This window comes from Siniperca chuatsi, linkage group LG8 (genome assembly GCF_020085105.1).
Source record: "Siniperca chuatsi isolate FFG_IHB_CAS linkage group LG8, ASM2008510v1, whole genome shotgun sequence".
In the NCBI taxonomy this organism is placed as follows: domain Eukaryota; kingdom Metazoa; phylum Chordata; class Actinopteri; order Centrarchiformes; family Sinipercidae; genus Siniperca; species Siniperca chuatsi.
The window spans coordinates 23421344-23437817 of record NC_058049.1 but is presented as its reverse complement, the minus strand read 5'-3'; the positions used below and the strand labels follow the sequence as shown (position 1 = coordinate 23437817).

At 41.8% G+C, this 16474-nt stretch overlaps 2 protein-coding genes across 4 annotated transcripts; one reads left to right on the top strand and one right to left on the bottom strand.

Annotated features, from left to right (window-relative positions):
• Nucleotides 1-258: 258 nt before the first annotated feature.
• pld7 (phospholipase D family, member 7) lies at nucleotides 259-10036 on the bottom strand. 3 transcript variants are annotated; one of them, XM_044204323.1, is made up of 12 exons: nucleotides 9789-10036; nucleotides 9124-9231; nucleotides 6242-7222; nucleotides 5824-6011; nucleotides 5319-5499; nucleotides 5097-5211; nucleotides 4453-4580; nucleotides 3500-3703; nucleotides 2926-3065; nucleotides 2534-2699; nucleotides 2342-2441; nucleotides 259-1288 (listed from the first exon to the last, which is right to left on the bottom strand). In XM_044204323.1, exons 1-12 carry the CDS (start codon nucleotides 9912-9914, stop codon nucleotides 1095-1097), a joined length of 2631 nt encoding a protein of 876 aa, XP_044060258.1. In that variant the 5' UTR covers nucleotides 9915-10036; the 3' UTR covers nucleotides 259-1094. The 3 variants fall into 3 exon arrangements, with proteins under 3 accessions (XP_044060258.1, XP_044060260.1, XP_044060261.1); XM_044204325.1 differs by lacking the exon at nucleotides 9789-10036 and adding an exon at nucleotides 9470-9749; XM_044204326.1 differs by lacking the exons at nucleotides 9124-9231; nucleotides 9789-10036 and adding an exon at nucleotides 7489-7649.
• Nucleotides 10037-10199: 163 nt separating this feature from the next.
• Nucleotides 10200-15978, top strand: gpr137 (G protein-coupled receptor 137). Its single transcript, XM_044204334.1, has 8 exons — nucleotides 10200-10335; nucleotides 11461-11931; nucleotides 12234-12283; nucleotides 12402-12642; nucleotides 13231-13380; nucleotides 13547-13672; nucleotides 13826-13944; nucleotides 14706-15978. Exons 2-8 carry the CDS (start codon nucleotides 11551-11553, stop codon nucleotides 14800-14802), a joined length of 1164 nt encoding a protein of 387 aa, XP_044060269.1. The 5' UTR covers nucleotides 10200-10335; nucleotides 11461-11550; the 3' UTR covers nucleotides 14803-15978.
• The last annotated feature ends 496 nt before the right edge of the window (nucleotides 15979-16474 follow it).

Genomic DNA, 16474 nt, shown 5'->3' with positions numbered 1-16474 from the left:
GCTCAAAGCACCAATGTCCAAATACAGCCTCACAGAGCATGGCTGTAGACTCTTGTTAAACGAGAGTTTGATTGTTTTGACTACCACAAATGAAATGTCATTCACCGCTGTCATTGTGCGGACAGATATCAGACAGATATCTTAAAACGTGCACAGTGAAAACAAAAGTAACTGCATGACTAGATACCAGGAGAGGTAATTTGGGTGAACTGACAACACTTAAAACCATTACCACTCAACAGAACAATGTGTCACTCCTTTCATAGTACTCAAGAAGCTCTCAAAGATCACCATCCAAGGAGCCGGTTTTATTTATATTGAACCATCCAGGAAACTTCTCCGTTAGTCAGGGACCAAACGAAATGTTCCCCATTTCATCCAGAGCCGGGAGGTTGAACAGTTTGAACGGTCCTGGTCATTAAATGGTAAAGGAGACGGCACAGACATTGTCAGTAATTATCAATACAGTAAAACGGAGATGCCAGACAAATACAGAACAAACACTTGAATCAAAAAACAAAGCATGCTCACTCATATTTGAGTGAGTTAGTTTCTGTCTGTAGTGGTAAACATTCAAATTGGATTTCTTTGTGAGCCAGCCATCTGTTGTGAATGAAAGATTGACAGCATTTACAAGAATCTTGTACTGTTGGACTGACATTACATCAGATGGTTTCACTAAGCACAAACATTAACAGCTAATAGCTTCAGCAGTGTAAACATGGCTGTGGTGTATGCACCTCTTTGGAAATGTTTTATTTCCTGCAGGAGATTGTTCAAACTTGGCACCAGGAAAATATACAAAATGCTCCAGGCATAAAATAAATTGTACAAAGCGAGTTCCCTTGCGTCTTAATTTATGTAAGACAATCGTCAGAACAATACAGAGTATAAAAATAACATGTTTTGAAACAAACTATAAAAACCCAATTATGTACAAAAAAAACAGGCAGCCAAGTCAGGAAACAGCAATAAGAGAACCTGTGTTCATTTACACAGTACAGCAAGCGGATTCTGCATAAGTAAAGTTCAAGTGGTGGGAGCAAGCAAGATGCTCATCTACAATGCAATCTGCTTTATTGAACAACAAACCCTCAGTGTGGGCAGACATCCACATTGCCAACAGAGAGAGTGCTGGCATACTGAGACGTCCAGTCTCTGAGGAAGAGCTCCTCTGCTTGGCTCTGCAGAGTCTCTTGGCCTTCCTTAACCTCAGAGCCGGTCTGGTTCACCACCAAGCCCACGCCAGCTGTCTGGGTGAAGTAGTTCTCTGACCAGTTGGACGTCCCTGTGAACATCACATCAGTCAGATTCAATGACTGTCACTGAAACATTTAGGGAATTATGCTCTCACCACCACATGGGCTGCATTAACGAAAAAATATCTACTAAACGCTAAAAAGCACGTTAGCTGCGTGTAACGATGGATAAGATTTTTTCCCCACCGAGTGGAGGAATTTCATCGTACAGTAAAAGGATAATTACTTTCCCAGTGTTTAGAATTGTTTTATGGGTAGGCCTGTCACAGTAACTACTTCAGTTGGACGATACTATTGTCCCAGAAAAAATTGCGATAAACGATATTATTGTCATTTTAAGACCATTTTATGCCACTGATATAATGATAATATAGTAGCATAAAAATGCAAGTACGCCCTTTCAAAGAGGAATGAACTTTGCCCATGGCGTAACTCAGACACAGAGAGCAAACGCCGAGAGGACAGAAGCAGCGCGACCAGAAATGACAGCAAAACGTGTCTCAGACTTGTTTTTTTCTGTTACATTCGACTTAGGCTTTATTATTATTTTTATTGTAGTTGGTCGAAGTGGAGCTGATTTCAACTACTACTACTACTAATAAAGTGTTGGGCAGTTTAAGCTGCAAAAACCTGGACATGTCTTATAAAGACATTTCTGTCTAAGCTGACATATGAGCAGTTAAAGAAATGTCATGCAAGCTCTGCTAAATCAGATGACGACTGGATTCTGTTTGGTGTGTAAGTGGTTGTTTAGTTTCCCCCTCCCAGTCTTCTCCCTCATCGCAGACAGCTAAAAAAAAAAAAGCGTATTTTGAGGTGCATTAAGGATAGTTAAACCTTTAAAAAAAAAATTAAATGTGAAAAGGCTGATTTTAGAAAATTCTGGAGAAAAGTTCTTCTTTTAATATATATGAATAAATAAATAAAGTAAAATGTCAACACCTACAAATATGTTAAAATTGTTCCTAAGTACATTTTTGAGTAAATGTACTTATATTCCACCTCTGAGCCTGTCACGGTGCATATTTTTTGTTTGAAGGGTCAGAGCAGTTCTAAAAACGTAGTAAGTGGTAAAAGCATACCTATGTAGACCACTCTGTCTGTAACCATGTACTTGGCATGATTGACTCGTGCAAATGGAATCTTCAGCTGCTCCGCTGTCGAAGGCACTGTGAAGATTTTCTGCACAGAAACAAAACACAACAGGAGTTTAGGATGTATCGCCATTCTCTTAAGGCCATTCATTTTGCAGGAAATAAAATCTCCCGACGTACCACGTCAATGTCACATTCCAGCGCAGGCCTGTTGAGCACCAGCAGGGACTGCAAGAAGGTGAACATGGCGGCAGGTGAGTGCTTCCAGCAGCTGACCAGGAGTCTGACCCGAACCTCTCTGGTGCAGGCTGCAGCACGCAGGGCCGAGTCGATGGCGGGCCAGAACCTGAGAGAGAGAGTGGGGGAGACCAACGCTTGAACATTTGAGCTCAATATCAGAATGTTTGTGGTGCTAGTGGGCAAACAAGGGACACGCAGCAAAGCAGAGGAAAGGATCTTAGGGAATACATTTTCCTCTGTTTGTATTCACCAGTGTACAGTGTGGTTTACACTTCATGAAGACAGTCAGACAGGTTGTGACAATGCAGCGGTAAATATTAGTGGCTCATCACCTGAGAGGCTCTGTGAACTGAGACAGAGGAAGATAGTCCATGACCGAGATGTAAATGAATTGCTGGGCGTCGTCGATGACCGACAGGATGGTGGAAAGATCGTCTGAGCGGCCGCGGGCTGAGATCTGCGGAGGGGCGCTCTGCGGGAAAACAGATGTAACACAGGAGGTAAGAATCATGGGAGCAACCAGGGAGAGGAAGAGGACTCCGTCGCAGCTGGGGACACTCCTCGTCTTCCCCAGAGTGTCATAAATACTCTTGTATGATATCTGAGGACTTTGAATTTTAAAATAGGGCTATCTTGTTTTTTCAAAATGGGCTTTTACTAATTTGTCGTATGATGATCTTAATGCTGTTTATCCTCTTCCACTCTGACAAGAATGCAATTCCACTTAAATCTGCACAATATGTCAGTTACTGATGAATCTAGTAAAAAAAATACCTGTATCACCCTATAAAAATGCATAGCAATCCATTTAAAAAAACAAACAAGCAGCCTCATTTAAAAACACAAAAGGGCAGTTTTTAAAAGCATCCCTCTTGAAGGAAGCTTACAGAGCAGTTCTGAACTCACAGACAGGTAGACTTGAGCAGGCACTCCATTGAACTTCAGGCGCAGGGGATTCTGGGAGCTGGACAGGGCAGAGAGACGAGCAGGCCAGTACGGCGGCAGGGACCCGTTGTTCGCTCCACCGATGCTCCAGTACACCCCGAAGATCCGAAAGGCATCCTGAGCCAGGCAGCTGCAGTCCTCCACTGACAGGCCGACCTCCTTCACCTTGGTTTCGACAAAGTACACAGAACACATTCAGTCGGTCACAACCACAACTACGGCTGTGTTTGCACGCGAGCAGTGGTGGGATCATCTGGGGCCTGTTCCAGGAAGCAGGTTTAATGAGTCATCTGAATGAATTTCCTGAGTCCAACCTGGAACCCCCTCTGATCTGGAAGCAGCACAGTTACAGTATGTTGCTCCAGATTATTTTACTCAGTATATAGATCAGGAAACTCTATCATTTCTAATTATCCACCTTGTGGAACAAAACTGTTTGAATGCATTTGAACATTCGAACTTGACCAAAAAAAAATAAATTGCTTTCACTTTCACTTAATAATAACAACCACTAATAATAAGCTACTTTAAGATACAATTAATCTACAGTATAAATATGACTTGCTTCATCAATAATAGGCAGGCAATCTAGCCAATCTAAAAACTGCTGTCTCATTGTAGCCCAGTTAGTTTCACTTATGTCTTAAAACATGTTCAGGCACTCCAAATAAAAGTGCCTTACTGCTCAGTGACTGTTTGTCTTAAATCTAGACTGGACAGTACGTTTTGTCTGTAGCCTGAGAGCCAGACTCATGCTATTAACTGGCTGGGACATCAGTTCTACAAATCTACTGGACAGTAATGTAATCTTTAAGCTGACAGCAATGAACCTCTTCCTCCTAATGCAAAGGTTGACGTTTGGTGAACATCTGCCATCCCCCCACTAATGCATTTTTCTCTACTCTCCGTTATACCTGACTTAGAGAGCGCCAGTCCATGTTAGCACTACCCAAGTAGAAGTGCTTTTGATCCACCACCAACAGCTTGGTGTGAACAATGCCTCCAGTTACAGCCTTGAGGTCTACCTCTCTGACTTCTGCACCTGAAAAACAAAAAACACACACGATGAGAAATCACTGCAGAGTTACAACCCCCGCAAAATGTCCTGTTTGCTATCTTGGTTTGAAAAAAACGATTAATTAAATTAGTTAAGGCTTCTTGAGGCAAATTGGATCAGGAAAACACCTAAAATAACGTGGCATGATGCTGATGAACTGCACATGTCACACCAACATTTAGCGACCGTTCTGCTCTGTGAAGCTTTATACCAGAGGTAACAAAAAGTACAAACATCTAATGTAGTTCAATTCATTGTTCGTTATTTTAAATTCCTGTGGGCAGAAATGTATTGAGAGCTCACATTTGGATCAACAGGGTGAATTGGATCTCAGATAGTGGTGATGAGATTCTGTTTACTGTCTGCAGCCTCAATAAGTGACATACGCTGATAAATGTGTGTGTTTTAACATACAAATGTTGCCTAAGTTCAGCTGTAATTCGTGGTGCACACAACAGAGAGACGACACTATGTGCTCCATATTGTCAGGTGGTGATGTACCTGTTGCAGCCAATTCAGCCGTATCTTGAGTTGAGGTCTGGGGGGCGTTGACGGCAATCTGGAGTTTCACACCTTTGGATTCAAGTTGTTTAAGTTGCTCAAAGACCATTCGTCCCTGCCAAATATGTGGAAATTATATCATGCATATTAGCGGTTCAAAGGATTCAGGTATAATCACTTGATATGCTGCATCATGAGCCCAGGGCATACCGCTGAACTAACCTGAGAGTCCGAGGAGCCAGCGAACTCCAAATCGCTGCCTTGCAGGGTGAAGTAGAAAGCAGCGATATGGACCGAGCTGTTGGCCTTGTCCAGCAGATGAAGCCAGCTGTCTGCGATGCTCCCTCTGGACGAGGGAGAAGACTGGTAGAGGCCCACAGGGATGCTCTCCACCAGATGCACTCTGAACAAGGGAGGGGGAAACTAAAGCTATAACCACTTACACACCAAACAGAATCCAGTCATCATGATTTAGCAGAGCTTGCATGACATTTCTTTAGCTGCTAATATGTCAGCTCCACAACAGAAAAATGAACACAGAGTTTGGTGCATTCATGCTCAGATGAATACAGGTAAAAAAAACAAAAAAACAAACCCACAATCACAAAGCAAATTTGTTTCGTTCAGAATGTTTTTGTCATGATAAGGTTCTTATTTTTGTCAAAGCAAACTGCTCAAAAGAACAAAACTGGTTGGACAGATCAACACGTCGTTGATCATTTCTTACCGACAATCAGTGCTGCAAGGCTCTGGTACTAAGCCAAAGCCCTCCAGCAGGTGTAGTTCCAGCTGAGCTGTGAGCTGAGCCACAGACATGGGAAGCCCGTAGAGCCAAACATGCTGGCCAAAGCCCCCTAGAAGCAGCAAGGTGGTGGGCAGGAAGCAGAAGAGGACAAAACTGGAGCATCCTGAGGTCTACAAAACAAGAGAAGTACAATTTCAACTTGTGAACAAATGGGTAAAGTTACAATCATAGCTTTGACAAGAGACTGGGGAACAGAGCAGGATCGTGTTGCATGCCACAGCTGTTACTGCAGGGTGTGGTGAGATTCCTTTTTGTATGACTTAGTCTGTTGAGGCCACCAAGAAAACAGTATGACCGTTACCAGTGGAATCTATCAGGCAAGCAGAACAACATAACTCACCTTAGTTGACTTGGTTGATCCAGCTTTAGCGGGCTTCTCTGGTGCTAAAGGAGAGGCCAATTCATCAACACTGGCTCTTTCTTCTGTGAGATCTGAAAACGCCGACTGGCTTACAAGTGGTTCGTGATGCTCCTTCACCTCCCCTGAATCATGGCCCTCAGACTTTCCGCCTGCCAAATCATCCTCACATTCAACATCTGATGAAGATCTGCTGTCCTTTAATTCAAGTATGTTCACCGGCTCCGTCACCCACGGTGGCTCTTCGTCCATAATAGCCTCCTCTCGGCTAACTTCAGTTGTGTGAACGATCTCTGCCAACTTTTCAGTATCTCCGGAGGCAGCGAGGGTAATCCTGCTTTTAACCTTTTTAACCTCAACGTCGTACTTGTCTTCCTGTGGGTTTTGGCTGATGGAGCCCTCGCGCAGGTGAGATATGGGGGCATCCGGTATGGTTGCAGCTTCTATTCCAAACTTTTTGCTGGTGTCTTGCTCTGGCAAATGTTGCTCCGACCCTTGCTCTGGTCTGAGGGCAGGCCTGGGGCTAACAGTCATAGGAGGGCACTGCACAGAATCAGACAAACTCCAGCTCTTGGGTGCAGTAGATAGGGAACTGTGGGCCATTGCAGTGGCTTGTTCCGTGCTGATGAACAGAGAAGGGGCTTGGGAGCTGATTTTGGGGCTGCAGATCGCTGGCAGGAAGAATGGCGTTTCTCTGACACCGTGCGGCTTGGACTTCGTAGCCTCCACAATTCCACTTCCAGCTTTCTCGGGCGGTTGAGCTACATGGAGAGGGGTATCTTTTTTGGGAACAGGCAGCTCCGTGTTCTGGCTCGCACCGGTAGGTCGTTTATGGAAAGTAGGGATTCTGGAGACTGGTTTCCCACCTTTGCGGTTCATGTCTTCTTTCTCCTCAAGCTCTTTTTTTGCAGCCTTGTCGTCAGCCCAGAGACGGTCGAGTACAACACTGCAATGCTTCAGATCCTGAGGAAGAAAGAACTTCATTAGAAAAACACATGCATCTTGTGTGTCTATAAAAATAATTTCTTTATAGCACCTCTTTCACATATGGACATAAGTGTTAACCCAGCGACTCTGAATAGCCTAATGACAATACCCTTAGTTGCATGTAACACCAAAATACCTTCAAAAAAGCTAGTAGTTAAACAGACATTTTCAAACTCAGTATCCTCCAGTCTTTTGTTCCTTGTCTTGATACTGTACAACAATACTATAACACTGTATCATACCTCAAGGGGCTTCTGTAACACTGCGATAGCTAGAATAGCCACACCTATTCAAATTAGCTCTCCTGTCTGATACTCCTCAGCATGGCCACCACAGACTGTTTAACATGTTGTCAGGGATGTCAGGGATATTTGTTTATGAACCTAACATGAGTGTTACCATGGCTACAGCATCATTTAACTTTACATTCTGTCATTCAGTCATAGCTGAACATTCAACTAGCTTTACACTGATATGTCATGGCAACCACCTTTCAGTGTTCCAAAATAGATACCCAGGATGGGTGATCAGGGCGTGGCCAATCTACTGGTCACATTTCTGTGGCTGCTGCATTAATTCTACAACAAGACATATTGTAGTCCTCCCATAAACAATGAATACTGACATGTAACTCCATTTCATAACAGTTTTTAATTTACTTGAATTGAATGCAACTGAATGTCTGCCACCGGATAAGAGATTATATCCCTTTCTTCTCCAATGTTTGTATTTTGTGCTTGTTTCAGAGTCCTGGTATTGTGCTGGCTCACTGTCGCACTGTCATGGCTACTACGACGTCTGAATAGAGCAGAGCCATTGTTAATGTTATTAGTAACACGTGTGTTTTTCCTGCTATGACAAGTCAAAATGTCTGCCGTGAAAAAGATATATTCTAGCCTGACTGATAAAGGCAAATATGGATACCATTTGAAAACATTTTGTAGTTGAAAAATAAACTATGTATCGTAACAAACTATGTAATTTAAACACAGTTTTTAAGTTACCTGAAACATATTTTGGTACATGTTATGCATTGCAATTTCTTGTTAGTTATCTGCCAACCTGTACACTTATACCGATATATCTGCAGTTAATATCGGCTGATATGTCAGTCTAGCTCTGTACTACATTTTATGAATTTCACCTTTTATAATAGTGAAGCACTTCGGCTCTTGAAAGTGGCTCTGTATGAATATCTAAACTTAAAGCCTTACTGACGTATTGACTTGTCACATATGTATCAGTAACAGCAAATATGTGAGCAGATATGCAAAAAAAAAACAACTAATATTTCTTAATTCAATTCTCATATATCTTTGATGTATATATGTTTTATACGCACTCCTTAAATAAATGTATTTCTATTTAAGTTTACTGCTCAAAAATTGCAGTTATCTTTATTGCTACAATCATCTTTGACAATAAAAATTTATTGTCTAACTGTAAAACATTATGCAAAATAGATAGATTCTTGATGTTCACATTATATGATAATGATAAAAACAAATATTAGCCAATATATAAACCAACAAATATTGACACTGATATTGGCCTCAAACCCCCAGGTTGAGCTCTCCTGGTTAATGGTAAATAACTAACTCATAAGCTCAATATATAAATCAACTTTACTTCTCTACAAGCAGGCTGAGCGAGCTCAAGACACTTCCGCACAAGCCTGCCAATAATTCCTGGTGATGATTACATGCTGCTGCACATACACAAAGCCTGGTTTCTCTCACCACATCGCTGTAGAAAGAAGAGTTGTGCCACACCCAGGCACCCTACTGTAGGTAGCTATGCTTTCCCGGCCTATAGGAAACATCCAACAGCAAGAGGTGTGTTTGTTTGGGTTTTCTGTAGGGTGAATTATAGACTACCGTTACACCAGCCTCCTCAGCAGTTTCCTCCTCCAGCTCAGCAGGGGGACTTCGATGTAGCTCCATCACTTGGCTCTGGACAGACTCAGAGTCTGACTCATCTGACTCCTGACAGGACAAGGTCGGTTATAAACACAGTCAACAGGGAGGAAACGGCACTGTAATAAAGCATCAGTTAGAAATTCCACAACGTTAAGACTGAAGCACATGCTGTATCGGTTGTATCTAACGTTACGCCATGCCAATGGCAAAAGTAAAGGAATAAAAAGGAATATAAAAAGGTAAAACGTGTTGTTATCTTCTTAAATAGAAACACCGTCGGCGTGAGAGAAAAAAAAACCCTTACCATGATGCAGTAACTTGGTAGGAACGTTAAGTTTTGGCTGGGCGCAGGGGTTCACACTCACTATGCAATTTTCTTTAGCTCTGAACAGTTATGCTAACAAGCTAAGCAAATATTACATACGCTAAAGTGGTAATAGCAGCAAATATACGATAGTTTAAGGCGGGCTGGTTTCTATATAATCCTTCCGTTAGTATTTCTCTCGGGTTAGCCAGCTAACGTCGCTGCCGTTGACGTTAGCGAGCAAGCTACGTGGCCGACTGTGAAGTTTTCAGCGGTGGAGGAAGAGGAGGCGGAAAAGCTGAGTAATAAAAATACCCACCTCGTACGCAGTCCTCCTGAGCAGGCGGGTCGACCTTCTCGGTGTCACCGGTGTTGTGTCCCGTAACTCTACCTCACTTGCCTGACTGGGGTAGATGGATTTTCTGGATCGCAGTACCATCGGCATTTTAGACCACTTTAATAATGCAGCACCTTCGGGAATCGCCACACGAGATTAACGGACGGAAAGGAGCGTTAATAGCACTAACGTTTGTCTGCAATTCTGACGAGAGCCCACTGTGGCAAACGGCTAATGCCAAGCTATGATAAACAAAACTTGCATTGATCAGCTGCTAGAGTTATCAAAATAACCTTTATCGGTGACCTATAAACAACCCTAACGTTTAATCTGACTTGAATGCGCCGTCCTAATCAACAAGATAAGTAAACAACAAATTGAAGAAACCGCGATTTCCTGTCATCGCTGATTGGCTGTTGGAATCATAACAGTGGCTCCGCCTATCAGACGTTACGCAGATCAGACAAGGAAACAAGGGATTACCCTCGTCCGCTGCGTACTCTGGAGTTTGATGTCCACTTAAAATAAGGTCAGTTATTATTGTTAAATGAGTACTGACAGCTTAAACATGGGATGGTTTTGTTAGCAAGCAAAACATAACTTATTGACAGCTCAGACTGTCGACATTCACTTTAGTTAACAAAGTTAGTTTCAGTTAGCTTAGCCGTTGTTGAGCAGCTTGAACAGAACACGACCGCCGGTTGTTTATGTTCCAAAGACCAAGCTAAAGACATACAGCTAGCTGGGTTACTGAGTTTCAAAGGTCACTGAAAAATACCCAGGGGACATGAAAACATGTACGATATAATATAATCAAATAGTGTCACACATATTACATTACTGTTTCAATCAATGTAAAGGTGTGGAAAGTATGTATATCGTACATAATTGTAATTATGTCATGGGGCTGTTGTTACATTGTCATTAATGGTGAAGTCAGCTTTCTCCTGGAATTTGTTCTGAAATACTAAAGAATGCACCTGAAAAGGAAAGCTATTGTTTGTCTTCCCTTCACCATGCAGTCCAGTGTGAAGAATAGCAGCTAGACAACTTCATATGGGATTTGCCAGATCTAAACCCATACTTTGATATATATATATATATATATCACTATTAGAGGAAGGCCTTATGGATATTGCAGAATCGGATGTAATAATATTTGACTTAATGGCCTGATATTAATACATATTCATAATTTGTGATGTGGCAGTATTTTCTCAATGACTACTGGTAATTTATGAATATTATAAGACAAAATCTTTTTTTTTCCTAGTAGGTTTGGGTAATAAGGATAAATCATACTATTAGATTTCTGTAATTTCTTATCACAATATCAGTATATATCATGACATAACATTTTTGGGGAAATCAATTTAGTAACTGTTAACATATCAAATAATCAAATAGGAATCTCGGTTTTTGGCTAATCCAGCAAATCAAACAGCTGACAGATACTTTATCATGTTGATGCAAAAATTTGACATAAACAAAACATTGCCACCAAATTGCTATGGTCTCACGGTATATATATCGTCTTATCGTCCAACCATATGAGTGTTATCAAGATATACATTTTTCCTCCTTATTGTCCATTTCTTGCTCACTGTTCTGTTCAGAACCTTCTGACCTCCTGTGATGATGTTTCTGCCTTCAGGTCTCCCATGTAAACCCTTCAGGCGGAGAGGAGAAGGTCTGGCAGTTTCTCTGTGATGATGGACAGTTAGTTAGTCCTGCCAGTACTCCAATGGAAGCTCCAGTCACAGCTGCCCCTCCTCCCAACTCCTCCACCCTGCCTACCCCGGTCCCCCTGCGTCCGGCTGTCGCCCCCTCAGTCCAGCTTGGCTTCACTGTCCTCTACACCACTCTGTACGCCGGACTGTTCCTGGTGGTTTACGTCCAGCTCTGGCTTCTCTACCTCTATAGACACAAAAGATGGAGCTACCAGAGTGTCTTTCTGTTCCTCTGCCTGCTCTGGGCTGCCCTTCGCACCACCCTGTTCTCCTTTTACTTTCGCAACGCTCTGGAGGCCAACCACCTACCTGTTGCAGTCTACTGGCTGCTCTACTGCTTCCCTGTCTGTCTGCAGTTCTTCACTCTCAGCCTTATTAACCTGTATTTCACTCAGGTAAGACTGGGGAGAGCGGGACAGGGGCTATTATCTTGAAGCTAGGTCAAACCAGCTTTAATGTGGAGGGAAATACTGATAAAGATTGACAAAAAGATTGTAAAAGTCAAGGTATATCAAGGTATTTACATAATGTTTGAGCAGGGCAGTTCCTTTCAGTAGCTGTCTGCCAAACAGCTATTACAGTTAGTAAAAGCTTTAGAGAGATGAAAACAAGATAAACATTTCTTTTGCTGTCAGTTTCATTCTTGATGACTGATTTTTCTGTTTACTCTGTTGCTTATTTCTCTCTTGTACCACAGGTGTTACTCAAAGTGAGAGAGACTTATAGCTCAGAAGTGGACAGAGGACTGTAAGTTTCACTCTACAGTAAAGTCTACAGTTCTGAACCCTGATTATCTTGTTTAAGCCTCAGCAACACCATATGGCTACTAATCCATTCGTCACTCTGGCCTCCATGTCTTCTTCAGGTGTCTGGCACGGTGCATGTACGCTGCATTGAGCGCCATCTTCCTGTTCGTCAACGTGGTTTGCGCAGCTCTCGGGGACAGAGGTGCCGGCGGTGGGTCAGGGGAGCGGACCTGGAGTCTGGTCCTCGTTCGAGTTCTAGTCAACGACTTGCTCTTCATCCTGGATGCGGTGTTGCTGGCCGCCTTGCTGTTGCTCCTGACCAGACACTCACGCTCCACCAGCCCCTACCTGATCAGCAAGGTGTGCTAAGCATCAGTCCCGAAAGTGACGTGCAAATGACCCGAGGCAGCAATTATTTTATTTTGAGTAAAATATGAAAATAATCATCAATAAGTTAAAGGGGCACTCCACCGATTTTACACATCAAGATTAGTTTACTCCTCATGATTCGTCCTACTGTGAAAACAGTTGTATAATGTCGTCTGTGGCTCTAAAGGCGCTTTGTCAGGTCTGACATCATCGGGGTTATCTCATCTTGGCTTGGAGACTACAGATTTATAACAGGACTGCCTTACAAACTGGAAGTGTGGATTTTGAAAGACGTGGGCCTAATGGGTCTAATGAAAGGTAATATTGAGTTGCATTATGGGAATCATAGGATCAAGCATTTTTTGTCTCATATTAGCGACCAAAAGTCAGGATATCTCGGCGTCCGCTGCATCTATTGTGACCATTCTTTTATTAACGTGACTCCTGGGAGTCCCCCAACTTTATGTAAGTGCAATACAAATCCCTGGAGTACCCCTTTAAACACAAACCACTTCTTACCCTGCCCTGTAATTCTGATGGTACTCCACGCTAACAGTGCCTTTTTTGTTCCCTGACCAGGGGACCACAGTGTGCCGCACAGCAGCACTGGGAGCAGCAGTGATCTTGTTGTTTGCCAGTCGAGCCTGCTACAACCTGACAGTCCTCATTCTGTCTCAGAACCACCGGGTGGAGTCATTTAACTTTGACTGGTACAACGTCTCCGACCAGGTAATCATCTGATGTTTGAGTGGAAGCACACTGTTCAGCCTGCTTCAAGTTGGCAGTAGTGGTTGTCAGTATGTATATTTCTCAGAACATCACGATGAGGTTGATAGCCATGGCCAGTAAAAATTCCAACACACTACTAGATAACCCTGCGTGTGTTTGTTGGTAGGCTGACTTGCGTAGTGAACTGGGCGACACGGGCTACCTGGCCTTTGGCACCATCCTCTTCATATGGGAGCTGCTCCCAACCAGTCTGCTCATCCTCATCTTCAGAGTTCGCCGGCCTGCTCAAGAGGTAGTTAGTGCATCTGACAGAAACTGGACTAAATGTCAACTAAACGAAGAAATTGAGAAATGAAACATGACACTGGATGTTCATTGCTGAAGCAGTGGGAGTCATTTCAACCTGTGTTTTTTTTCTTTTTTTTTTCTCTTCTCTGATTCTCAGAGCAGCAGCATGGCCATCAACAACAGGGTCCTACCTCGTCCATATTTCTTTGATGACCCTCAGGGCAGCGATGAGGACTCACCTGTCCCATGGGCACGCAGTTCACATCCACACTCAAGGTACTGTCATTAAAACCATGTTAGACTCACAGGTAGAGCTGAAACGCTTAGTCAATTAATCAATTAGTCAATCAACAGAAAGTTATTCATCAACCTTATTATATATAGATATTCAGTTAATCATTGAAGGCTTTTTATTTTATATAGGGCTGCAGATAACAATGATTTCAGTTGTCGATTAACCTGCAGATTATTTTCACAATTAATCGATTAATTGTTTGGTTGATAAAATGTCAAGAAATTGTGAAAAATGGCCATCACAATTTCTTGGAGCTGAAATCAAGTCAAAAACTCAAAGGCATTCCCTTTACTATGATAGAAAACTAAGAAAAGCAGCACATGTTCACATTTGAAAAGCTGGAACCAGATAATTTTTGTAATTTTTGCTTATTAAATATCTGAATTGACTATCCAAATTGTTGCAGATTATTTTCCTGTTGGCTGACTAATCGATTAATTGTCTCAGCTCAAATTTGATATCAAGGTAAATTGAATATCTTTGGGTTTTGGACTGTTGGACATTTTACATATGACTCGGTGTGTTATATGTTATAGATCAATCGAGAAAATAGAAAGAAGATAGAACAGATTAATAACCAAAGTATTTCTTGGTACACTGTTCTCCAGTGACAGAGTAGATTTGGCTGCATTGCATTCTGATGTTGTTGTGAGAGAGTTTCCAACCGAAACCACATCAGAAACCTCAAACACTGCACAGTAGGAACAGCTGTCATCTGTTCCTCGTCTTCTCGCTGTTTCAGCTGGTACGGCTCAGAGACCGCTCCTCTCCTGTTCGCCAGCAATCCTCCAGACCAGAGCCACCAGCACCACTCGTTCTACTCCACCCCCCAGTCCTGACCCTGACTCCTCACCACTGTCAGGGTCGTGGTGTCCTCGATGACATTCATCTCAAGGACAAACCACACACCACTACCAGCCAGTAGTGACCGAGGGGGCTGTTTTTGCACTGAAAACCTCAGGATCTCATCACCAAACAGTAACTATGCACCTTGTATTTTTTTTGAACAGAGAATATATTAAAGCTTTCTTAGCTCAAAGGGAACAAACTTGGTGGGAAAAGCCCTGACAGATGTGAAGAACCACACATTGTGCTCAGTGATCTCCTTTTAAAGGCTGAGATTTAGTCAAGATTTGTTAGCTTGTTTTAAACAAGTCATTGTCCTACTGAGGATAAAACAAGGCGAACTAGCTCACAATTCCTAAAAATTGCACATTTAGCTTCGTTAGCATTCCTTATTAAATTAATACATCTAATGCAATGTAGTTCATAAGCTCGCTGAATGTGATAACCCTTTGTAACAACCACTGACGATACTAATTAGCAGTTTTGTGAAGGTTAACTTTTCTCTTACACTGTTTCACGTGTATTGGAAATTGATTAAAATGATGTGCTGTTTCTTCAAGACCAGTAATGTCTTTTGACACCTTTCTAATATCAGACCTAAACACTGCTGCGGGCATTCACATCGCTCAATTGTTGTTTCCTCCAGGGCCATTGTCTGCTCTTCTTTTGGTTTGCATGTCACATTTGTAACAAGTTTTCATAATTTGAAATGTTCAAAGTTTATTTTGATTCTTATTCCCTTCCTGTAAAATATAAGTGAAGTTTAACTTATTTTATAATCTATGATTCTACCTTTTAATTGTAGCTAAAAAAAAAAAAAATCAAATGTTACGCTCCTTTGTCTTTTCTGGAATGAGGCTTCCTCATAGCCACTCAATCACCCGTGGCTTCGATTTTAGCACATGACTGATATTTACTGTGTAAACTACAAACAAATACAAAAAACTTCAAAATAAGCTTGTTCGACCTGTTGCTAAGCAGAAAACTGTGGGGGAAAAGGCGCTGCATGTTTAACATGTTTTAGCCCATTCACTACGAACTATGTATACTTAGTCAGTGCCCCCTGTTTTAGATTTTTAAATGCTTTATCCATTGGTGAATATCAGGTCAACTTTTATCTTATTGTTGAATGATACTTAAGTACAAATAAAAAAAACCCAAAACTTTCATTTGCGTGACTGGTTATTTTACAGGTTGATGATTTTTGCATAATTTCCAAGATAGTTTCTCCAGAAAGAGCGACGTCATTTGGTACTAATTATGTGGAAAATAATTTGATTGGTACACACAGGTCAGCTGAACATAAAAAAATATTTTTGAGAAACGTATAAAAGAAACATAATTCAACATATATGGCGAATCAAGTTTCCATTAATAAATGAATGAAAATTTACTTGGTTTAAAGAGAGCTTTTCTTTCAAGTAAGTTCCTATTTTCCCTATAATTAGTACCAAAACACATTACATTTTTAGGCAGTGCAAACAACCTTTTTGGCTTGTGACCCCTTAAAACAAATCAGTGTCTACTTGCGATCTCTCATCACAGGTTAAGGCATCAGTGTGGACAATAATTAAATAAATTTAATATAACTTGAATTTTATTCTTGCCTGTAAACAAATTTAGCAGTTTAACATGTAGTTTTTCAGCTACCCTGTTGTGCACTGA